Source organism: Patagioenas fasciata, chromosome 13 (genome assembly GCF_037038585.1).
Source record: "Patagioenas fasciata isolate bPatFas1 chromosome 13, bPatFas1.hap1, whole genome shotgun sequence".
In the NCBI taxonomy this organism is placed as follows: domain Eukaryota; kingdom Metazoa; phylum Chordata; class Aves; order Columbiformes; family Columbidae; genus Patagioenas; species Patagioenas fasciata.
In genome coordinates this window covers 3,998,786-4,024,508 of record NC_092532.1, presented here as the reverse complement: position 1 = coordinate 4,024,508, position 25,723 = coordinate 3,998,786, and the positions used below count along the sequence as shown (strand labels likewise).

Here is a 25,723-nt window from a genome sequence, read left to right as displayed (position 1 = left end):
CAATCAAGTCCCCGCCATCCAGCTGGATGTTGCTATGCAAGAAGCCCAAGCAGAGCTCACCTAAATTCACTGCACGTGCTCTGAAGAGACTCGTGATGTCCCTATTGTTGCAATAGGTCAGGGAAAATCCATTTCTGTACAGACCGGGGCTATGGAGGTACATCCCACCACAGGCAGCCCCTGGAGCTGCAGGCGATGGGTCGGGATGCGGACACCCTGGCCACGGTCTCGCCTCTTTGCTTTGGAGAAGGTTTGGAATTGCTCATCTCCGAGTTGTTTTCAACCTTGTGTATGAGCAATAGATCACCTGGTAAGTGATGCGGGACATAGACTCTCATTTTTCAGGCGGGGGAGCGTGACAGAGGGATGGGTCACCGCTTGGGGACTCTGCCCTCGGTCACCACAGCAAGCGCTCTGGTGATCGGTGTCACAGCTCCCCTGGCGCCGCGGTCACTGCTGGAGGTGCGACAGGGGCTGTTGGACAGATGTGCGAGGCATCATATTACTGACTGCCTGCTCCCCGCTGCACTCTGATGTTCTGTGTGCCAGAACCGGAGAACGCGTTGTGAATTGTGATGTATTAAAGTAGCATTGTGCTGTGCAGACGTGCCCCAGGAAAGAGTGGGCAGGATGGGGAGAGCTCTGCTTCTCAGGCCGAGCAGGGAGGCCGGGGTTCCGAGGAGCCATGGAGCACTTTAATTACATTAATCAGAACAGATCCCGTTCGTGTGTCAGCCCACAGCTGGTCACAGGGCGTCACCCTGTGTACTGACACCTCTCCAGCTGCGCAGGGATCAAATGGGGACCCTGACATTAAAGGTAAAAGCCATGGCAAACTTTCCATTATTTAGACTTGAGCTTCTAGATTTTAAAGTCTCAGGGGCACGCAGTGTTTTTCAGGCCAGGCACTTAGTGTGAACAGTAAGTTCATCTCTAACAGCAGCGGCAGCGGAAGGTGACTCACAAGATCAAGGCCTGTGCCTGTCAGCTGGAACACTCCAGGTTCTCCAGCCTTCCGCGTTCTGTTCTATTGACTGTGCGATTACCTAATGCCAGTCTCAGTATCTCCAGCCGTAGGAGGACAGGGACTTTTAGGTAGTGACTCAGGGTGTTTAATGCAAGGTGCATATTGGAAAGGTTATCAGCATCTCCTGTTTCGAGTGGGGTGGCACACGGGGCTCTGAACAAGTGAGCTCTGTGAGCTCCTTTGACCTAAGTGGCTTCTAGACAGTTGGGTATCATCCAGCAAATGTTATTCCACTTTACATTGTCTTCCATGACATTTTTAATATAGCTATATAGATATCGTTTATATTGATGTGGAAATGACAGCTCTTCATCACAAGAACCAGCTGTCTTATAGCAAAGTGGTGAGTTACACCACCTGATGAAGAGCAAAGAGAATATTATTTGACCGAACATTCCTGTTTATCTGAGGAGTATCCATGCACACAAAGGCAGCTAATGAGCAGTCCCTGGGAAAAACCCACCAGCCACAAGCCTTAGCAGCCTCTTCTCAATAATTTTACATGACTTTAAATCCTGTGCTCTAATATAAAGCCATTATACAAAATTAGAGGAGTGCAAGATTCACAGATACACTGAATTAGTCTGATTACATGACAGCAAAAGAAAAATTCAGTAAAAAGCTTCAAATTAAATGGTGCAGACACACAACCTTGTCTGTAGTTTCAGTTTTCTATACAAGGTCAAATCCTCTATTTTCTATATCTATGTGTTCAAAATTGCAACCAGATACAGCACTGGCCTACAAGCAATTTAAGAGTCCATACATTTAGCAGCTCATTCCCCACCACACTATGAATTTGCACGTCCCATTTAATGCAGAAATTGCTTTAAATGGCAAACAAAACAGCAACATAACTGCGTGCATGCATGGCCACTATCCACATTCACTGCAACTCGAGAGCTGCTTCCAGAGACACTTGGAAGAGAGAAATGACAGAAGCTCTTACCTTCCTTCGTGATAAAATTCGGTCCTTCTCTTTTAAGCAATATACTCGAGAGTATTGCTTGACTTGCTAGGCAATTGCAGTCCTTAAAAAAACAACAGAACCACAAATAGCCTTTCAGTGGAGCAAAACCAGAAGAGCTATTAAAAATGTGAAGTAAAACTGACAGGCCTTTCTGTGCGCTGCACCCTCAGAACCGCTGTGGCAGAGGCTTCTCCAGGGCTCACGTCCAGTTGTGATCGTGTGCCCTCAGAAGTGTTCCCCATTTTCTACTCTTGGGTCCTGCCATTTACAGCAGAAGCGCTTGTAAAGGTGCGGTGAACCCAGCAGAGCGCTCTGTGTTCCCGCTGAACGCTGGATCTAGAAACCACCACTGGCGCTTTTCCTCTAGATACAGCAAAAATGCCAGACTGGAACTTGTCTTGGGTGTCGTTAAGAAGTTACGGTCTATCAGAGTGAACACCGCCTGTTGAAACCTCTTGAATTTTAGTCTAGCAATAGAATACCTATGTCTGCTTTTAGGTGGGCATTGATTAGCAGAAAGCGTGGAAGCCAAGGGTTACAGCAGAAGGGCCAGAAAGTTCTGCGGTGTTCAGATACAGGACGGGCAAGAGGAACATTCTCTGAGCACCAAGAGGAACACCAGACGTGTTACCAGCTGTATTATTAACATTGAACCACGATGCTAGTCGTGTTGATCTAAGTAGGCTGACGTTACAAAGAATACCGGCACATCATTTCATGAGAATGAAGTTATTTGTATCAAGTTTTCTTACATTAAGTTTCTGCAGGATCTCGTATGTTGACTTGTTTCTCCACTCATTAACATTGACATCGGGCTGCTGCTCTAGCTCAGAAGCATTTGGAGTACTGGACTGTCTCTTGACTTTTGAATGTTTTGGAAGATCCAACTCCTCCAAACTCTTGAACACAGGAGCCCTAGAAAATAACATTTCATTTCTTCATTGTCCAGAAAATACTTTCATTATCAGAACTCCATCATTATTATTTACACATAGCCTTACTCTTCTGTTTCAGCGATCCTTAGGAAGTCAAGTTGTTCGACAACTGCTCCAGATATTAATGTCTGAAATGAAAAATTGAAAAGGATATTAAAAGATGCAGAAATGTCCATAACTATGCAGCTGTCTTTTGATGTCAGTATGTTGCTGGTGGTTTCCATTGAGAAAGTGGTTTCTTTTACACTTCCAGAGTATTCTTCCCATTCTGAAGATCCCACTGAAGCCAGCACAGGTCTGTCATACCTGAAATTCAACGTTGCATTTATCTGCTGTAGTCATTACAATTAATTCACTCCACATTTATATGAGTTTCCCATTTATCTACTTCCAGAGGAAAAGTATTGTACTGCAGCATTTTGAGACTGCTTTTTGATGGCTCTCATTAACTACATAAAATTGAGTGTGCATTTTGAACTTTTTAAATCCATTTTCACTGCACACAAGTTGCAGTAAGATACTGATCTGTTACACTGCAGGATGACTGAATATAAAACAACCTGCTTTGCTTTCATTGCGAGTGTCTTTCGTTCTTTGAGATGCAGATCTGCTCCAACACATGATGGCAATGGAGACAGACAGTAAAGATGAACATCGGAAAAAGCCAGTAGCCTTCTAAGCATCGCCATTTTAAAATGAAATTACATGTTGTATATTTTACAAGAAAAAAGAGGATTCACCCAATTAGAGACACACATTCTACCTCTAGGCACATTTACATGTGTCTAAATAAAGCGGCTGAAGACAATTTAAAAAGATTGAATATATATTTTGTTGGAATAGATGGATTATTTAAGACAACACCAGAATTTACACGTCCCTTGTTCTCCCAAATCCTCCCTCGTATCGAAACCAGGCTGTTTCCAAAATGTGGCAACTGTGCAGTAAAACTGAGAGATGCCCTCACCTCTACCAGCTACCAATCATTTGTAAGGGCAAAAGAAAGAGATAAAAGCTTTGGAAAATGGTAAAAGAGAAAGGGATGTTAAGAATAAATAAGAGATGCAAGACAATTTCCATTTACCCCAAATCAGTTTTTATATCCCTAGCTTACTGCTGTAACAGGAGTTGAATCTTCAAGTGAACACCTAACATGCTGTGACAAAATCCAAGGTGGTGTAGTGGCACGTGGGGGAGCGAGCACAACGTGTTTGTGGACGTGGTGAGCATTTCCCTCTGGAAAAGCAGCAGGCATTCCTGTGGGGCTGTCTGACAGAGCCCATTCAATCTGCAGGGGATTCAGCAGGTAACTGCATTTAACGAAGATGTGTTAGGGCCCTGTTACACCCGTGATGTTCATTGGAAGCAATTCCTGCACGTGGGCTGACCCGCTCACACCTCACACAGCTGCCTTAAAGCCAAATAAACATTTGTTTGTACTTCTACCCTGTACTCTTTTTAATAACTAACAAATAAAGCTAAGACTAATGATTTTAAAACTACTAATTTATTACTTTTTATTTTTTAAATTATATTATCTTTTCCGAAGGTCACTGAGTCTGGAAGGGGAAGGTGATGCCCTGATGACTGTAACAGCATTGTGCTTAAAACAGGGACACATCACATACATCACGACATTTCTCGCCTGTAAATCCATTGGTTTAATCAAACGCAAGGCAAGAAAGTCACTGCAGCTGAATTTAAAAAAACCCACAACAACAGTGTAGACAAATGAAGGGCTTTCCATGGACGGTAAATGGCATTTGCTATAGGAACTGGTAACACGAGAGACTGCATGACCTACACCTGACCACTAGAAATACATATGTATTTTAAAGATTACAAGGATATTTCAAACCCTTGTAACTAGGAGTATTTAATTTACAAATGTCCCAGATTGTCTAAAGTTCATCGTTTTCTAGGGAACAAGAAGTGATAACTGTGGCTGTGGTCTTCGCTTACAGAAAGAAGCATTCTTCAATAGGTGCAAATGAAGATGAACTACCACACACGGGTATCTAAAACCAGCACTTGGTTCAGTCATTTTCACATTTAAATGAAGAATTTTCCTGCTTTAAGACTAATTCAAACAGCAAAGATGTCAAAACTAGATTTTCTTTCTTGTAAGAATTTTAATACATGTGAAGCACCTTTCTTCCCCCCTTGTCAATTATCTAATAAAAATAAATCCCTCGGTGTTTGACATCGTGGATTTATCCTTTGGTGGTAATTTCACAAGATTGCCAAACATAAAAACCCTTCTCCCATCAAAAATCCTCTATGAAGATGATCACTTTGAAAAGACTTATCAAAAGGAATTAAAATAAACCCCTTTTCATTTGAGATAAAAGAAAAACTACCAAACATCTTGGTCCCTGACTCCTTAATTTTAGGATACTCAACAAAATACTCAGAGTTCACGTTAACAGCAGAAGTAGTAAAAAGATGTGTGTGGAGCCCAGGAGTGAGAACACAACACCCAGGACAAACGTACCTGGACTCTGTCGACATGAACCTTCACTCCCCCAACCAGCCCCTTTCTGAAGGCAGCCAACATATCCAAGATGGGGTTGAATCTGCTCCCTCTGAAACGGGAAACAGGACTCCAGTCATCTTGCAATTAGGGAATTCCCAAACGGCAAATAATGCTTTTACCTCTCTCTACCTTATATTGTCTTCACGGATCAGCACAACGAAGAGTGGCCGACCGTGCATTTTCCAGTACTGCTTGATGAACTGCAGCGCGTTCTAGGTGAGAAAGAACATGAGAGTCACAAAAAAGGTACGAGCACAAGGCACCAGAACACGCAGGACGAGGTATTAGAAGAGCTGTCTTAAAATAACAGCACTGAACGACCCAACCACAGGTTATTATTCTACAGACTCTATTTTTGTGAGTTTCTCACGGGAAAAGTTCAGGTAAATACCTTAATGTCATCAATCAACATCATGACATCCTGAGACATGTAGAAATCGCTTAGATCGAAAATGATCGAGTAGCAAACCACAGTCTTTCCGAGGATTCGGTAAATCTGGTGAGACAGAAAGATCCATTAGTCTTTAAAATATCTGAAGCACTGAAGTAGGGGAAAAGGATAAAAGGTATTTTGAAACTATCCAAGTACTAGTCAATGTAGAACAGTTGAATTAAAAAATATTCAGGATAAAAACTGTATATCTAATTTTAGGCACCCTTTTATTAGGTGTGCGGATGTAGACTCTGTTGAAGTTAGAGCAGCTCTCCACCATCCCGCCTGTCTTGCCAAGCGTGGCTGGAACTGATGAGCAGGGAACACGAGTTTCCCAGTGAGACAGAGCATGCACATCACAGCAGCAACATGCACCACAAGGACTTGGAAGTAAGATATGTATATAAGATAAAATTACATTACAGTCCCATTTACAATCATTCAGAGCCGAATTAAACGTTTATCTGAAATATGCGTCAATAACAAGGATATAAAAATTTCTTGCAACAACCTTTGATGTCCCAAGGCATCCTATGGGCCTGTCCGGTCTGCCAGATAACGCCAGCTTGTCATTGACTCCCAGGTGGAAATAAGCCTGTGGGAAAGAACCACAGAAACTGAGGGGATCTAGACAGACGCCTTTCCTGTGCTCCTACCGGGTCTCACATCACGTAGAAAACCGTGTGTGTTCTGCTTTAATTAGAAAACAACATCTGTAAAATGTGGTCATTATTTCTATGTTTTATTTTTTACTTTAATGTACTTTTATAAAACAGCAATTCAAAAAGTGAGGGAGCACGAGACGCCTGGGCACAGCACCAGAGCCCTGCCCACCTGCTGTTTCAAAATTCAGCTAACACTCCTTGTTTCCCATGTTCAGTCTTACTTTTACCTTCTTGCTCCTATTATTTCTCTAGTCTATATAATTAAAATATTTTTTAAATCTTCAAATTGGTCACTAAAGTTATTTTTAAAGGATCATTGACATTTGTTGTCTGTCCAGTTTTACCTTCTGTAAAGCTCTTCTGATGTGGATACAAACGTAAAACGCTAATATAGGAACTCTTTAAAGATTTTGTATTCTAATTTTAGTAAAGGCCTGCGAAATTAACGCATCATCAACACAAGCACAAGGGAATTATCTCATTATTAATTGCTTGATTCTTATTAGAGTTCAATTATGTATGCCTGGTATTACTTCAACTGATATAATTTTGTAGGACTTGCATATTAAAGAAATAATCTTCATTTGTTACAGTGTGTGAGAAAAACCATAGAAAATCAACTACGTTGTGAGCAAGACAGTATAAATGTATCAGTTAAAGCAGAGAGAAAGCTGCCACATTTTTCCTGATTCGGGCTGTTTTAGGTGAGGAACCCACCATAACTATAGCAGAACTTCAGCACATTCAGAATTCAGAACATCTCCCTAAGCTCAGTCTTTATGTTACAGAAGATAACTGAGAAGGAAATGAAAGTGAACATTTGAACAAACATTACACTCAACAGCTTTCTCCTGCCCTCAGCTTGGGGCCACTGGATAGTGCCCGTGTTTCTGCATTAACACCACGAACTGCTTAAGAAAGGTAATAAACAACATTACCTACATCACCTGTTCATCCAGACCAAGAGACACACTCAGGTGGGAAAAGAACGGACACATCAAAACGTTAACAGTTTTAAACAACAAACAGTTTTGTACATAACAAAAGCGAAATAATGTGGAACCCCTTTTTTGTAGTAAATAATGGAAACCAGAAGAATGGCAGTAGACTTTGTAATTTAACACTAAAAGGACCTTCATTTTGCTAGAATGTAAAACTTAAAATGTTTTCTTAAGGCAAAAGGAGCTCCGGTAGCATTGTAATGTTGGCTCTTCCCTTGCGGACTCTTTCTCACGTTGTTGTATGGTTTGCTAAAGCAGTTTCATCTCCAGTCAGAGCTTTCCAGCTCGATCCGTCACAATCCAGCGACAGCTGAGATTCAGCACAATGGTACGTGAACAAAAGGGCCGTTCCATGCAAGTCCAGCTGCTTCAAGCAGGGGGTTTTTGATTAAAATGCCCTTCAGTTCTGGAATATTAAAGCTGCTCCTAGCAGGACGCGGCTGTGAGAGCAGCCGGGGCTGTTGGGTTGATTTATGAGAGAGGTTCGAACCATAGCGGTCTTTCACACCATCTGTTTCTCTGTCATCTGTTCACGGAGTACTCTGCTATTCTCCTGCACTGTTCCTCCAACACATATGTACCTTTGTCCTTGTCCCCTTTCCGTGTTTTCCTCTTCCTCCTCTTTTCTCCCCCTGCCCTAGACTTGGTGGATCTGTTGACATCAGCCCAGTTCTACTTTCAACCCCTAATTTTCCTGAATCAACATCTTGTTTCCTTCCACACTACTTTTCTGGACACGTGTCTGTTTGAAAGCATAGAGGTTTAAACTGTTACCATCTGCCATTAGACCAGTTGAGGAGTTTCTAATCAAACACTACTAAGAACTGGAATATCAAATATTGAGCTCTAACCAGGCAGGTACAACTGATGGCTGTGAGCAGATCCTGTAATAATTAGAATAATACAAAAAGGTAGATAACCAGCTTAAGGAGATACAAGTCTGATAGCTTGATATAAATTCCTATTGTTACAAAGGAAATTTATAGGTAGATAAATAATATTAAATGCAGAATTCCTTACTTTGACAAGTTCTTTTTGAGCCCATATCTGAATTGGTTCCACCTGCTGGGGGGTCTGAGTTTGGATTCCATACGTGTTCAGAAAAACTTGTAAGCTGCGAATGAAACAATGACAACCTTGATGACATATCTCCAACAGTCTTAGGTTCAACAACTATCTTGGCAGCAGATTCACAGGTAGCAGTGTTATATTCTACACGCCCTTGAATACCTCTAGCAAGTTGAAGATGTCTATTGTTCAACGTTTTCTTAATATATACATTCTTATTAAAAGCAAATACATACCGCTGACTTTCTGCTATCAGGGCCACGTGTACTACCAAGTCATTTTCTAAAGGGCCCTAGAAAGTAATGAAAAAAATACTTATTAGCATTGCTAACTAAATGTTTTGTTAGATATAGCATGAACAGGGACAATGTCTGTTTAACAAGACAGCAGTAGGACAAAGGTCACTGTCTGCATCGCTGCTTCTGCCTCTGACCACACCGAAAGCACAACACAGGGCCTGCGGGGAGACTGTCCCACCCGCACTGCTTTGCAAGAAGCTTTTTGCAGAGTTAATAATAAATACTTTTCTCGTAATTCTTTCTGCTGTTTGGTTTTGTCATCCCTAAAATGCTTTTTATCTGCTTTTGTCTAGAAACTACCAGAACATGAATGACAAATGTTAAACACACTTTCTATCAATTGATTATATAAAACCAGGGCATTTTCTGTGAAGATAGATGGCCAGATATATTGATTTAGAACAAAATGTTTGGAGTGAACGCTTGCTTCTGCAGGAGTCTTGATTAGATCTTATGGATTTACAGAATAAATTCTTGGTAACATTCTCGCAAAAGTCTATCAGCACTACATTTCCCCATGGAATAAGTTTGTGATGAAAGTAAGAGCAGAAAGAGAGCGGATTAAGAATGCAGAAGTCCAAGTGTCATTAAGATTTGCCTCCCCAGAACAGGGTGATCACACTATCAATGGCATTTATACAAACAGTAAGAAAACTCAAACCAATTCTCTACCATAATCAGCGCATTACATGTATAAAACAAAAAGCAAACAACCCCCAGAAAACAGAAGAGACCCCCAAGACTACTGATGTACAGCCAGGCTGCGATCTAACTTGGGGAGCGGTCTTCAAGTGGAGATTCGACTTAGTGATTACTCTGTTAATGACAACGACTTGGATGAGGAACTAGAGGGAGTGGCTGACACTGGAAGCTGTGCTGCCATCCAGAGACCTGGACAGGCTGGAGAGCTGGGCAAGTGTAGAGTCTTGAATGTGGGCAGGAACAACCCCAGGTTCCAGTGTAAGTTGGGGAATGAGCTATTAGAGAGCAGTGTAGGGGAAAGGGACCTGGGGGTCCTGGGGACAGCAGGGTGAGCATGAGCCAGCACTGGGCCCTTGTGGCCAGGAAGGCCAATGGTACCTGGGGTGGGTTAGAAGGGGGTGGTCAGTAGGTCAGAGAGGTTCTCCTGCCCCTCTGCTCTGCCCTGGGGAGACCACACCTGGAATATTGTGTCCAGTTGTGGCCCCTCAGTTCCAGAAGGACAGGGAACTGCTGGAGAGAGTCCAGCGCAGCCACCAAGATGCTGAAGGGAGTGGAGCATCTCCCGTGTGAGGAAAGGCTGAGGGAGCTGGGGCTCTGGAGCTGGAGAAGAGGAGACTGAGGGGGGACTCATTCCTGGGGATCAATATGGAAAGGGGCAGTGTCAGGAGGATGGAGCCAGGCTCTTCTGGGTGACAACCAGTGACAGGACAAGGGGCAATGGGTGCAAACTGGAACACAGGAGGTTCCACTGAAAGAGGAGAAGAAACTTGTTGGGGGTGAGGGTGTCAGAGCCTGGCCCAGGCTGCCCAGGGAGGCTGTGGAGTCTCCTTCTCTGCAGACATTCAAACCCGCCTGGACCCCTTCCTGTGGAACCTCAGCTGGGTGTTCCTGCTCCATGGGGGGATTGCACTGGATGAGCTTTACAGGTCCCTTCCAACCCGACATGCTGTGACAAAGGGAGCGGGGCTGTGTAAACCCTGAGCATGAGCTGCACATAAACCTGCGGTTCTGCATCTGCCTGAGGTCCATTCAGCACTCCTGGAACCCAGACGCCATGGGGCCGTGGCCAGTGCCGCAGTCAGTGCCGTGCTCAGTGCTGTGCCCAGTGCTGTGGTCAGGGCTGTGCTCAGTGCTGTGCTCAGTGCCAGGGCTGGCTCAGCCGGGCCCACAGGATCACACCTGCAGCACAACCTGCACAACACCCACCCTGGGGAAAGGCCCTGTGGTGTAGCTAGCATTGCTGTACACTACAGGACTGCTGTCATGTTAAACAAAGATGCTTTCATTGTCATTTAACACACCGAGGCCTGGAGGATCACAAATAGTGGTCTAGAAAACATGTATCAGAATAACAGATAAAATACTGATTCAAATCATGTCACCCTTTTCAGTACTGATAGCGATATCATTAGCATTTGCTACATACTATAAAATTAGACACGGAAAAGCATAAACTTCTAAATATTCCACCAAGTAAATCCTGCTGTTAAAAGGTTCGTTTCAATGTGTGTGATTTCTCGTTTGTCCAACGAGGCAGGCTCAGGTGTGCTCACCCCACATCCATCACTGTCCCCTGGCACTGCGGCCCCCGCCGCCCCTTCTGGCAGCACGATCCGCTCAGCCACGGCCTGCACGCTGTGCCACTGATAAATACACCGCGGGTTTCAGGAGACCGAGATAAAACACAGATTAGAGGTTCTTCCTCACAGAACTAAAAACAGATCTTATTTGTAAAGGAGGTGCTGAGCGGCTGAGGGCAGGACAAAGGAACCAGGCTCGGTGCCTTCAGCTCTTAAATAGCAGCGAACAACTTTAGAGTTGTGATAACTGGGGTGGGCAATTGTATTAAGAGAAATGAAAGCAAGAATATGCTTGTAATTAATGTTACAAAACGAATAATCTGATATGACAGATCTCTCTAAACCATCAAAATCGAACATGTTCTAACCCTAAATATAACTTAGGAAGCTGAAAAATCTTAATATATCACAGTTTACCTACACTTAGTAATTTTAGTTGCTTCTTTACAGGTTATCTCTTTCCTGAAAGTCAAAACTAAGCAACCAATAATTGGACTGTTCTCTTCCCAATGTCGCAGTGGGACCTGGGTGCAGATGTCCCTGCCCATGGCTGCGTCACTGGGCTACAGGAGCTTGCAAGGTCCCTTCCAACCAACGCTATTCCAAGGTTAACCTTCATTTCCAGTAACTCAAATGAAGTCCTCACAAATGATTACCACGTCTACAAAGCATTAAAAGAATCTAGTAATCATAAACAGGCAGAGAATTTCATTAATTAATTGCAACCCTATGAATATGAATTAACCCAGAAGATAAATTGTCTAACTTCGACAATTCAGTAACGTTATACTTTTTGTTGAATACAAAATTAAATACAAGACAGCAATAAATCAGCTTTCGTGCGCTCCAGGAAAATGCAAAACAAAACCAGAAAGTCCCCACTCCACCTATAGAGGACCTTTTCTACACTAAATGCTCCCAAAACTGTTACATATATATAGTTTTCACAGCAATTTTGCCTTTGTACGTCTCTATTACCTTCCTTTCCTTTAACTAATTCTACAATTATTCTTCACTGGTGCTTCAAAGCTCTAAAACGAAGGTTGGAATATTTTAAATGCTTTTCCTTGCTCACTTAAACCTACACAATTGTGTGGGCATCAGACAGATTTTTGTGGTGGCACCAAAGCTACAAATAAACCAAATTAATCACATTTTTCAGCGACAAGTGTTTATAGAAACACCAAAATATGAAAGTTACCTACATGGAAAATGCATTTCTCTAAGAAATACTGCTCAGAACAAGGCTTCACGTACAAATGTAAAAAGCCTTATTTTCGTGCATCGCCTCCCAGAACACTGTACCTCAACAGCATTGATACACACGGGCAGCTGATATTTTACATATCCTTGTTTATTCCTTACAGGAATGGAATTTAATAAAAAGGAAAATAGTTTTCTGTTCAATTTACTTGAGTAGTTCTTTAGCTATATGGAAAAGACATCATTAAAGAGAAGAACCCACCTTTGATTTCCAAAGACTTAATTAACTAAGACGTGTTGCCTTCTCATTTCCTGTTTTTAGTCATTTGCCAAGCACTTTAAGGCAAATACTAAATACTGATCTTGCATCAGTTAGCTCAATTAGACAAAATGGCACAATCAAACATTCAGAAAAACTGTTTAGGTAAATTTCAAGCATGAATGTAAGAAGCCGTGGTCCGTGTGGCGGCCGGCAGTTGAAGTTCGGTGCCTCGGGCTGCGGAAGCGCACGGCGCTCACGCTCATACGGCTGCACACCTGCCTTGTGTTTGTTAACCTGCTCTCTGTGAACAATTCAAATCAACATCTGTATCAAGAAACATTTGGCTCTGATAGTAATTTAATAGCAAAGCCCCCCAAAATACAGCAGCCCCTGTTTCCGCACCAACTATCCCAAGGAAATTCAGCCTTCAGGGACACAGACCCACAGAATCATTTTGGTTGGAAGAGACCCTCAAAACCACCGAGTCCAACCATAACCCGCCCCTGGCACTAACCCTCGTCCCTACGAACCTCATCTATACGTCTTTTAAACACGAACCATCCCGCTCACAAGTCCCAGATGCCACAGAACTCCAGAATTCCCACTCACTCCGGGGTGCCTCTTTCTTCTCTACCCCATCCCGAGAAGCACATGCAGCAGCTTTTCTCCTTGACGTATGGAAGGAATCCCGCACAGCCATCCCAGCGAACAGCGGAGCTGTGAGCAGAGCCAGGCAATCCCAGAGCTCTGCTCTCCTGCAGCACCTTTCACTGTCGCACCTGTAAGGCCTCAACACCACACAAGGCGCCTGACAGGCTCCTGCATACACAAGGATACCACAACTACACAACTGCCAAACATGTTGATTCACGTCAGATTTTTACAAAGATCTTTAGGTTTAAGAAAAAATCAAGTAAGACTCCCAGCTTTCAAACAGAACAGCAGTCTTGTTCATCAGAATACACTCAACTGTCACCTGGGAAGGTGTTGTCTTTCATCCTGAAAACAAGAACATCACTGATCCTAAACAGGGACCATTTCTGCCCAAGTTTTGGCAAATTTAAGCAGCTAAGGACAGTCTTTAAAGGAAAGATTGACAAGCGTCAGCTCCACTGAGTTGTCTGGGAAGCGCACAACTGTCCTCCCAAGGAACGGCAGCGCAGGGCAGCGAGGGCTGTGTAAGCACCCCGGGTGACCAGCGTCTCGTCTCATCTCCCCTCGAACAACACAAAGCTTTTTTTTTGCGTTGCAGCAGACGAAGCAAAACATCAAAATGCAGCTGTTCAAGTCATTTTCAATTCTTTTAACACTGCTGAACTTTCAGAGTCCTGATTATGTTGCTGAATTTTACCAGATAACTGCATTTTACTGAGTAAGTTCTTTACTGACTCCCAAAGTGCCTACCAAGGAGTACATGATGAGAAAATAAATTCTTGTTGCAGTACTTTTGGCCACTTTTGGGAAGTCCCCAGGGCAGAGGCTATTTCTCTCTGGAGATCTGAAAATTCCCCATCACATAACAGGTACCCTAAAAGCGGTAAAAATGTCTTTCTACTAGAACATTTCCTGATGAGTCACAGTGTCTTTAGAACAAACCACCATCTTCTGCAAAGTGTTCACCTGTGGCATATTAAGAGTTACTGGTTTCAAAAGTCAAAGTAAAATACAATTTGATGGGCTGCATGCAACAGCCGCTCGACAGAGGCTGCTTCTAACGGCACCTGTAGCAGGGCAGCTCTCCGTTCTGTAGTGTTCACATCCCACCATGAAACAACCAAACTGGGAGCAAATGAAGTCTCTGGGCTTTCATCACCTCCTACCAACACGGCACAAGTGCTGCACTGCAATGAACAACCGTCTCCTTATGATCGGGACACCACCAGGCGCTGGGATCGTCACACCAACAGGAACGGGCAGGAAACGCAGATTTTCGGCAGCACTCGGATAGGAGGAGAAAAAGCATGGATTGCTCACTCCTCGCCTTGGAGTCAACCTTCAGTTTGTTTCAGATGTTATGCTTCAATTACAAATGCACGATGCTGCACAAGGAACTTTTGAAATATATATTCCTTATTCTAAGAAATAAAAATGCTGAAAAACACCTCTTAGCTCCACATTTCCATACATAGAGTTCTTACCTCTTTAATAACGAAGTTCCCTACATACAAAGTTCCCATGTTGTTACCGCACCTACTGCAGATCTGGATTTCAATGTTTCAAGTGTTCTCCACCCCGGGCTCTCATTCCCCTGACAAATTAAGGCAAATACAGGAGCACACGTATATACCATGCACACCAAAACAGAGCCTCATCCTTGTAGCTCTTAGCAACTCTAAATACAGAAAACATTAAGTTTTCATTGCAGCACATAATTTGAAGGCGAACATGCACCAGTTCCCCAAAACTGCAGGTCTCATACTGTTCCTTTTAAAAGCAATCCTCCATCAACTAGGAAAATGTGCATCCGTTTAATATTTTCCTAGCACTTTGAATATTAGAAGGCCATATCTAACATGTAGATTACAATTTTTCAGTAAAAATACTTTAACACCAAGCTTGTTCTTACCTGATTTGAAAATCTCATGCTAACATTGCGCTGATCTTGTGGAGCTACGTAACGTCCAATAGGGTCAATATCTTTAGGACTTACTAATTTGTCAGCTGAAAGTAAACGATAATGAAAACACAGAATGAGTGGAGTATTTTCTGCAGCGTTTGTGAAGGAGGCATGCACAAGTATTTTATGTTGTCAGTTCTGCTGCTGTAATCTTTGTTTGAGATCAGTGATTTACAGATCAAAAGAACATCCTGCAAAATTATATTAATTGGAAAACTAATGACTCATGCACTATTCGTGCTAGAGCTAATCGTGATAGTGTAGGATATAAAAACAATGCTTTATTTTTCCAGAGATGTATTAAAAGAACATATGCAGAGAACGGACTCCACAACACAGACGTTACATTAAAAGCCCTCAATCCACGACCACAGAATTGTTCTGGAGCTTTAACTAGAAACTCAGTTGTTACCATCCAAACTTGTTTAGCTGTGGAAAAAGCAGACAATGTCTACCTTAAGGAAAGCGCACAACTAGAGTGCTGGAAGGGGAGGGCTATCAACGGTATCTCTCAGTACGGTATCTCCAGAAGAAGTTGTAAAGGAAAAACAAAAAAAAAAGTAAAACCAAAACAAACCCCCCACAATGAAATCTATCTGAAAGCTAGCAATTTCTACATGTAGTGTTTTACATGGAAAACACCCCGCCATCCTAAAATTCCTTTATTTCAACCTTCTCCCGAAGAAAAAACAAAATGTCTTTTCCTTCCAAGTGAGATTGCTGCATTGGCTCCGGTGCTGGCTGAACGGCAGTGACGCAGGAGCAGTGGAGGCGAGCAGGTGCAGCACCAGACGGGCCCTGCTCCTCCTGCCTGAGGAGCCAACCGCTGCCCCTGCCAAGCCTTCCGTTTCTGAACTCCCCTTCAGCATCACTCGTCTTTCCTACCAACAGCCTGTTTCCCTTTATGGTGTGCACAGAAAAGTCTTGAGAACTCAGCCTTCTGATTGCCAGGTAAATGCTGAGTGTGTTTAAATAACGTAATAGATCTTTCTCCTAAAAGAAATATTAAGAAAAAGCCTTAACTGCAAAGACTTTCTGGCTTAACAACTGGTTTTGCATTAACCTTTGAATCCCCTCGTGTGGGACCCGGAGTTCATTTGTCACTGAAATTCACCCTAACAACCTTCCATGGCCAACCTTGGATGTGCACTTTCAAACACACATCTAATCTCTTCTCTTTTGAAGGAAGAATAAAAATAACATAGACTACAGGAACATTAACTTTATCTGAGACTGCAGCTATTCCCAATTTAAACTTGTCTTGAATTAAATGCTATAGATCACTTTTGAACATCACTGTATAGCTGATACAGTTAATCCAGAAAGTGTCATGTTAATATGTTTTATCATGAAGAAAAGGAAATAAGAGGGAAAGCCAGGAAAAGTAAAAGCAAAAAAAGAAACCTATTGTGTTTAGAAGATTTTCAGTATTCTATCGAATACTGCAGTAAGCTTCATGCAGCATGGAAGATTAACATGAAGAATAAAAAGCAATCTGTGCCTGTCAGGTACGTAACGAAGCCGAGGACAAACACGCCAGAACGGTGCAGTCAAAACTCAAACCAACCCGTTTGTTCGGCTTCAAGACAAACATTACCAGGACAAACACCCTTCACTTGTGGCAGAACTCCCCGCGCCGCTTACCCAGGAGCTTGGCAATGATGTAGACGGCCTGGCCCCACAGGAAGAGCTTCCCGTCGCGCCCGCTGTGGCTGGGGAAGCGCTTCTGGCTGCCAGGGCTCTTCTTCTCCTGGTCGACAAAATCCGCGGGCACATAGTAATACTTGGGGACAACAGGACACCCTGCGGGGGTTTAAAACAAGGCCATCAATCCCACGGCCCTTATTGGTCTGCAGTCCCCGCAGAACGCTGAGCTGGACTCAAACCAGGAAAGGTGCAATGCTGGCTACAACGTGACCGACCAGAAGGGCTGTCGTTCAGCGTTATCCCTCACAAGCACAGTCAGCGTAGGAAACCCCGGGCAACATTAAACTACATTGTTTTTCACCAAACATTTCCACAGACTTTCTTCCCAGAGCACCTTACTGGGCAAAACACAGCAAAGATAACAAACCATAACCCAAAGAAATGAAAACGGCACCCCAGTGAAACACTGGGGTTTAACCCCCTGTGTTTAACACAGGCTCAGCTTGTTAAAACTAAATTCTTGGCCAAACAATAGTCAAACATTTAACAAAAATTAGATGTTTTTGCAAGTAAACACAAGCAATATTTTATTTTTGAAACATCACGAACCAAAGTGGCATCGGCTTCTGCACTGGAAGGCAGCATGCCTGGTGTCTAGAACTATCCCACAAGTATTACTGACCACTACAGATTATTATTTCAACACTTTTTAAGTGGACAAGAGTCAGGAATTTAGAAACATAATTACCAATGACTGACCTAACTACATATGATAAAAAAGCAAATTAATATGCTTTCTGCAAAATTAAATTTCACCTTGATATTGCTTTAATTTTGAATGTATTATATGCAGAAGAGGTGATAAACAGAATAAAGTCGCAGTGTCTGTTAGGTTAGCCAAAGAAATACTGACAGGAAGCTGAGAAAAATGGAAGAGTGGGAGTGATCAGAGATGGACCATTCAAATGGGCGAGGGATCAAACCCTCGTGACTCCAGGCAACAAGGGAACTACACGATCAAGATTCATTTAGTGTCCCTGGAACTTCACATCTCATTACTAATCAGAAAAAAGCAATGATCAGCAAGGGCAGAAATGTGCAATACAATGAAAACTCGGTAAGGAAATGTTTGTGTTCCTTACAGCCTGGTCTGCACGTCCACCCACGTTCCAGAGCGCACAGCTTAGGTGAGGCAGTGCTGATAGGACAATCACCATCTCGCCACTTCCACTGCTCTGAGCTAGGAACAATTTCTCATGCATACACCAAATTATTTCTTAAATCTTAGCAAGTTAAATGACAACGACTGATGCAAGTAATTTTCAGCTGTATCCAGGTGGAACATTGAAACAATCTGTCAGTAATTAATATTTTCCTGCAAAGTCAAAGTGAACTTTGTAGAAGATGAAGCAGAGGTGAAGGAGGAATGACTGCATACAGTGCAAATAATTAACATCAGGAGCATTTTTCCAGATAACATCACTTTTATTATCACACTTTATGATGCAATGTATCGACATGAAGGAGATTATTCAGTATCAGTATTTTGCCATCAGGAAACAGAGTGATATTATTACTTCTCCTTTGCTCTGAATCTCATATTCATTAACAGACATGTCAGTATTCTAATCATTTCTGATAAATAAAAAGCTAGAGTGTTTTAGAAGAATGAGTATCAGATAATACCTTCAGATGTATGCTGAAGCAAAGGATCCAGAAGATCCTGATATTCCTTTACTTGTGCAGGATTTCCTCTAAAAACTCCTGAAAATAACCAAACAATAATTGATTTAGTGGAAGAAATCACTTTTCCGTTGACTCACCGCCACAGCTTCATCTCCCAGGGGTCATAGAGGTATTATACCTTCATATTCCAGAGGTTCAGCACTGCTGACACACCTTGAGATATTAAACAGCACTCGACTCTTTCTGATGCTGCTTTTGGGGAGAAATTGCTAAGTTTGGGAGTACCTTCAATGTTTTTCTAGCAGAACTTAGTCACCCCAATGGAGTCTGACCAACATTAACGTGACCAGTGTTCGGTTCATCAGAAGTTCTTCCATGAAAAGATATTTCAAAAATACCAAAAGCATCTCTGCTCAGCAGAGAAAACATGCAGGAACTGGACCAGTAACGCTGAGTTTTTCAAACAGAACATCTTTTCACATGTAAAGGGGAATGTTAGATGAAATCTTTCCATTGTTCACCTGTCACTTATTCCCATGGTTTCCCTTTGCAGTTCATATCATGAAAAACAGCCGTAATGTTTCCCTCTTTACCTTTCCCTAGAAAATTACCACAATCTTCCCCCTTCAATCAGAAATGTGAAAAAGCTTTCAAAAATGTTATTCCAATAGGTCTAATGCACAAAATCGACATATTGATTTATTCAGCTCAATCCTTTCCCACAGCTATGGATACGTATGGAAACCCAGAGAGCCTGAACAATTTCCTTTTGAGCAAAACCCCAACAGGAAATGAGTGCTAAAGCAGCCAGTTTGGGTTCAGAAGGGTGAATTCTGAAAGGCAAAAATAACACAAAAACACCCCACAGACTCATTCATTGAGAACAAATATACCAGAACATCTTATTAAAATAAATTAGATAGGGATTTAGTTAGCCAATATATATATATGCAATAAAATGCCACCAAACGATTCCGGTGCAGAGCCCGGGTGCAGCCGCAGGCTGGAGCACGACCACCAAACAGAGATGTGGTTCCTTCCGCAGCTCTCCAACGCTCTCTCCAAACCCAAAGCCTGACAAGTGCTGTTCATTACATTCTCTAACATTCTCAGTTATTTATACCAGAGAAAGAAACGCCGTGAATGTTTGCACACACTAAAGCGCCACACTGAACTACTTCAAAACACCTGAGCACAGTTATGGCATAAGAGCAATAGGATATTCTGACTATTCGCAATTTAGGCTTATTGGCAGATGCTGTAGAGCATAAAAAGATGTGTTTATGTGATAATACAATTGCTTTTATATTAAGAATCATTTAGTGAAGATTACAGTTGGATAATAGTGATGATCATCCATGAGAGATAAAACAGTGTTCTAATACTACTAGAAAATGCATAACTAATTCAGTTCTATCTGCTTGCCAGAACTGGCTTAGCCCTCCATATCTTAACAATCCTAACAAGCTGTCACTGACAAAACAGAAAAGCTGATGAGCTAATTAGTTTAGATTATAAAATAAAAGTGAATATATAGCAAATATACAGTTACCTGAATATATTCTGCTAGTCCTTCAAAAAGGAAACAAACAGATTTTGCTGATGTGAACAAAAATGGGGGATTATGGGCTGTGATTTACAACTGTGCTGGATGGGCAAACAGGCTTGCAGCTGAACCAGGATGCTAAACATGGCAGCTCGAGTTTTTATTCACTGCTTGCACTATAAAGACATTCAACTGGAATCTCCTCCTCCTGTTTAACTGTCTATTTTGCACTTAACATTGCTCTGTACACATTTCAAATGCTGCATTAAGCTTGTGGATTTGGAGACAAGTGCACAAAATCTAACAACAGAATGGTTCTGTTTGAGGAAACTGTGGTACAGGAATGCAGATAACATCTTGGTAGGTGCAAAATACCTATTTTGTACTTTTTCTTTGTAATACAAGAAGAGTAAACTGTTTTCTTTATTCTTTCGCTAACTTCAGTTCAAGATGATCATCCTCCTTCTTCCCCAGACTGTAAGTGGGCAGCAGCTAATGTCAGTGCCTTCTCCGCACTTTTGGGCATCGCTCCTTGAAAAATCCCAAACATTCCTTTAGAAAAATCAATTGTGAAACCTTATTACAGCTTCAAACAAAACATTTCAAGCTGTGGGTGGCCGCAGAAGAGTTTGGGCAGACAGCAGATTTCTCTGCACCTCACTATCTATTTGGCAACTACCAAACTATTCCACACTCTAAAGGAGAAAAACGGATCACCAGATTTTCATCCATTTACAAACCTTCTTCACGGCTGTAACTCTCAGTCCTGTTCTTATTCAGACTCATCCTCAAGACAAGAGTAGGCGACAAGACTAGGTGGTGGCACTTTGTTGCTGATGGGTTTTTTGGTTTGATTCTGAAATCAGAGTAACGGTGTCCACGGGAAAGCCCGGCCGGGAAGCACGAGCCCTTCAAAGAGCAACGCAGCCTTTCCCTGGGCCGCTTCCCTCTCCTCTCATTTCTGTTTCGACTCCCACGGAATTTCAGACCCGCTGCAGCACTCGCTGTGTCGCTGTGTTCTGAACGTCACAGGTTTAAGCTTCTCAAAAGCCCCCATCGAGTTATATTCTAAACCCAGCTCATGTTAAAAACGCCACAACATGAGGGGTTGGGTGCTTAGGGTTGCTTAACCCATGAGGCAGAACCCTGGGAAGTTTAGTGCCACTGCATTATGGTTTATTTTGGCAGGACAGGAAAATCATTTTGTGTCTTCCCTCTAAGTGCTTGTCTCTCTAATGCCTCTAAAGAGCAGGAATGTAAAGCTGTACTTACCATCAATTATCATGAAAATAAAAAACAGAGGGAATTCACACTCGATGCCATCAAAAAGCTGAAAAGAGCAAAAATTAAGGAGACATTTCACCATTTTGATGTAAGGAAATGTATTTGAATATTCTATTGAATAATTTCAAAGCAACGAAAGACAAACATGAATGCAAAAACATTTTAGCAGCTTTTCATTTAGCTTACAGCTCCTTAATTCTATGGGCACTTTAACTGTTGCTTTTATATTTGCTGTGGCTCATTCTCAAGCAGAATATTTATACAGCCTATGTTTGATTTTCCACAGAGAAACGACTGAGGAGAAAAAGCAGTAAATTTTCATTTAGATAACCTTTGCTGATAGACACTGTGGTCTAAAGCAAAATTGTTTTCCATACACTCAGACTGTAGTCAGCTGTGAAATTAAAGGAAATGATAAATAACTTCCTTATTTGTTATGTGAAATCAACTGTACCCTAAATGCAAATGGAAGCACATTCATTAAAAAACAAATCAACAACCAACTTGCTGACTTCGCAATCTCTCAAAATGCAAACGCCAAATTACAAACCTCATCTCCCTCTCTTGGAGCAATTTGCAGATACTGGGGGGAGCGTCTTGTTCTGTTTGCTGTTGGGTTTTGGGCCAGGGGAGGATTTTGGGTTGGCTTTTCATTTCTTTGGGTTGGCTTTCCATTTCTTTGGGTTGGCTTTTCATTTCTTTGGGTTTTGAGTTTTTTAAATGGTTTTTAAAGTACTGCCTAAACATTTTAGAAAACCAAAATTTGTCCTTAGATAGGTCAGGTATCCCGTTACCTTAATTTCTGCTGGTTTATAATAACGGCGTGTTTTGTCCTCCAGCGCTGTTCTGTAGCCATCTCTCAGAAACCTTTTAAACCCGTATTTTCCTTTCAGTTTTCTAATAACTTTATCTAGTGTTTGATTGAACAGAACCTCATCATCCAAAGCAAACGCAGGATAACTGAGACAGGGCAAAAGAGCTGCATCGGTGTTCTGTGGGAGCAGAAATCACAAATTTAATTACACCTCCAACAATTATTTGATGCACAAACAGAGACTGTTTAGCTTACTAAGTGAACTACACACTGGGTACATAATCTTTATCAAAATCGTAGTACTAATACATTAAAATAGTGTGCAAAATAAGGTTTCTCAAGATGTATAAGGATAAACTACAAACCAAATATTCGGATCTTTGATGTCCAAGAGAACTCATTTGACTCAAAATCTGATCTACTTTACGTTGATAATCTGGAGGGATAAGTGAACACATTCTAGAACACCGTGGCTTTAGAAACAACAAATACCCTCCAGGTTATTCCTGAAGGAAACACAAGCACTTGGGTATCCTGTGCCTAAAAGGTGCAATTTCATTAAGGTGCAATGCCACAAAGAAATTACTATTAAATCACTCTTTCTGAAAAGCTTTTTCAGGATTATTCTTCATGCTCTAACAAACGAGACTATCTCGTTTACAGCTAAGGTGATAAGTGAGTAATTTCAGGAAAAAAATGTGAGTAGCATTTCTCAAGAGCCATGTGCAACTAGCAGGAGCCTCCACCACAAGACAAACTCCACCACAAGACAAACTCAAGCTTACAGAAACCCCAAAAACTAGTTGGAAGTTCTAATTCTTATGTCAGTGCTGTTTCATTATTCCCTTCTGCTGATACACCCAAGATATTCGACCATTTAAAATACCGCATTTTTGCCAATATCATCAATGCGAACCCATACAAGGAAACAAAAGGACACAAAATTGCTTTTGTAGCATAAGTAACTTCTGAAACCAGCTTCTGTTGGAATATTTCAAGTCTCCAGCAAATAATAAACAGCGAGAGACAATTAGACTCTAAAAAAGTAGCTGACAGTGCCTTTTATTTTAATGATCCAGTATTACAACTCTGCTATAATTCTTCTCCACAATGAGTAAACTATTAATGTTGAAGATTAATAGCCTGTTTCATGAACAAAAATGCTATTATATCCCAGAATGAACAAAAAAACACTACTCTATTATCACTCCTTTTAAATTACTGATTTGCAAAAACCAAATTTACCTTTGAACTGAAATAGATTTTTTTTTAATTAATCTATACTTATGTCACTGAGATTTACTCACTGAGGAAATACTTATTTGCAATAGTAGCTTATAACAAGAATCCTCCGTATTCAGTCATTTAGGAAAAGCCAACCTTAGAGGTTTCTTTTCTAGACAAAGGAATGAATTAAAGCTAAAATGGTGTTGCAAAAATGCAGTGAGTGTGCAGGGGAGACCGGCCACAGGAAAATATCACCCAGACCGCAGATCCTGATGCTGTTCAGACAGCTGTACAGAGGCTCCCAGTTTAATAGAAATATCCACCCAATAAAGAATGCCATCCAAATCCTGCTTCAGAGAAGCAACTACCTCACGTTGACATTTAAGCAGCAAATACCTAACATCTTCCCAGCAAAATCCTGTCTTTATTAAGCAGAACATCACAGCCATTGTAGAACTAAAATTACATTCATATCCATTTATTTTCTCCATGCTCTCTTGAGGCAAATTTCATTTAATTACTTACATGAGACCTTGACTCGCGGGGTAGCAAGGAACAGAGAGTCTGTCTGTTGCGGTTATGGGCGTCGAAATCCACAAAGATGACAGACCAAGAGCAGCCCTGGAAAGAGACCATGACATCGATGTGAGGGAAGGAAGAACGGCCAGCGTATCCTGGGGAAGCTCACAGACGCTTTGCTTTATTGGGGTTATGTTGCAATAGGCTGGTAATTTTCATCACAAAATGTACCGCAACATCAAGTTGAAAACATTTTGTATTTCCAAATGTGTTTAAACATAACCAAATTAGATGGCTTTACCTACTAATTTATCTAATTCATTGAAGCCACGAATTCTTTCATTAATTCTTGGAAAGCCACGACTGCATTAAGGACAAAACAAAAGTAGTTTTTCCTGTGACTGCAGGAAATGTTGCAAATAGTGATGGTGAATATTTCATTACAAGTCAGAACACACACTAATTGGATATTCACCCAAGGTACTGCTTGGAAAAGCTTCCATAGCAAATGAAAATGAGCTGCTTTTCAGCTACCGTACGGTCTGTGGCGTCAACGCGTTCTCCGTAGCAAACCCCATTTCCTCCTACAATTCTGTAATTTTACACGATGTCTCTGTCGGCTTCTTGATATTGCCTGAAACACTCCCCAAAATCCCCGTAACGGAGATGCTGTTCAAACAGGATCAACAGCACGTACACGTATTATCAGGAGGCAACCTCTTGGAATCTTCATTTATGTTGTAACTGATAACGAATCTCAGTATCACTATCCCATTGGAAGACACACTCAGCACTCAACCCATACCGCATACCCTACCATACGTTTTCATAAATCCACCAAATTTGTCCCAACAAGTAGCTTCTCTGGTGTACTATTCTCTTCAGAAGACTGCTCCAGAATCCCTCCTCTTCAATTATTAAATAGTTTAATTTCCAAGTAAGTTTCTTGTTGTGCCAGCACCAGTATCCATTCAGCTGACTTTCCAAACAGAGGGGTTTTCTTACTCATTTAGCTGCGCTCCTATTTCACACAGCTATCACACAAATGGTCGGCTTGTGCTTTGCTAGGCTAAACAAAACATGGTTTTCCACTGTCATCATGAAAAATAATCTCTCTGTTCTCTTAATCATTCTAGCATGATATACTGAACAGTGCTGAGATAAGAATGTACAGGAATAAATCACATCTGCTTTGCTATTCTCCTGCTTTCTTCTTAATCCAGATTCTGATTATCCACCAATCTCTAAATTCACCTCCAGACTGCGAACACAATCTGTTACACGTGTGAATGCGCAGCTCCAAATCTGTGCTCAGTCCTCCGGGGATTCAAACGCAGACTCATCTGCATTTCATGGCACCACAAGCACCTTGGTTTACAAATGGACTATTTGTCACTTCTCGAAGGACGGTAAAGCTCTGTAGCAAGGACACCTCACAAAGGCTTGGCTTTTTCAGAACACACAAGTTATTTCCTACAAATATATGACATGCAGCTCATGTACAAACGGTTGATTATCCCATGGTGGAATGATGCCCATCTTGGTGCTGCTGGAGGTTTTGTTCCTGAGATGTATTTTTTTTCCAAAAGGTACTGTAGCTAAAGCTACTGTAGCTACCATGGGATTCTTACATTAATGATTCCAATTCTAAGCTATTTAGAGTCTGTGATAGTCTGAAACCAAAGGTTTGGGTTAACCATAT

At 41.8% G+C, this 25,723-nt stretch overlaps 1 protein-coding gene across 6 annotated transcripts in view; it reads right to left on the bottom strand.

Moving 5' to 3' along the window:
• The window catches only part of PHKB (phosphorylase kinase regulatory subunit beta), a 77,811-nt gene that overhangs the window by 16,563 nt on the left and 35,525 nt on the right, over window positions 1-25,723 (bottom strand). For all 6 annotated transcript variants that reach the window (XM_065848287.2, XM_065848285.2, XM_065848288.2 and 3 more), the window contains 15 exons: window positions 24,028-24,123; window positions 22,256-22,453; window positions 21,450-21,507; window positions 18,632-18,709; window positions 16,943-17,101; window positions 15,248-15,342; window positions 8,872-8,927; window positions 8,588-8,681; window positions 6,413-6,496; window positions 5,860-5,964; window positions 5,598-5,680; window positions 5,427-5,517; window positions 2,999-3,060; window positions 2,750-2,912; window positions 1,977-2,058 (listed from right to left, as the gene is read on the bottom strand). In XM_065848287.2, coding sequence (XP_065704359.1) covers window positions 1,977-2,058; window positions 2,750-2,912; window positions 2,999-3,060; window positions 5,427-5,517; window positions 5,598-5,680; window positions 5,860-5,964; window positions 6,413-6,496; window positions 8,588-8,681; window positions 8,872-8,927; window positions 15,248-15,342; window positions 16,943-17,101; window positions 18,632-18,709; window positions 21,450-21,507; window positions 22,256-22,453; window positions 24,028-24,123 — 1,504 coding nt within the window. The remainder of the gene's footprint in view (window positions 1-1,976; window positions 2,059-2,749; window positions 2,913-2,998; window positions 3,061-5,426; window positions 5,518-5,597; window positions 5,681-5,859; window positions 5,965-6,412; window positions 6,497-8,587; window positions 8,682-8,871; window positions 8,928-15,247; window positions 15,343-16,942; window positions 17,102-18,631; window positions 18,710-21,449; window positions 21,508-22,255; window positions 22,454-24,027; window positions 24,124-25,723) is intronic.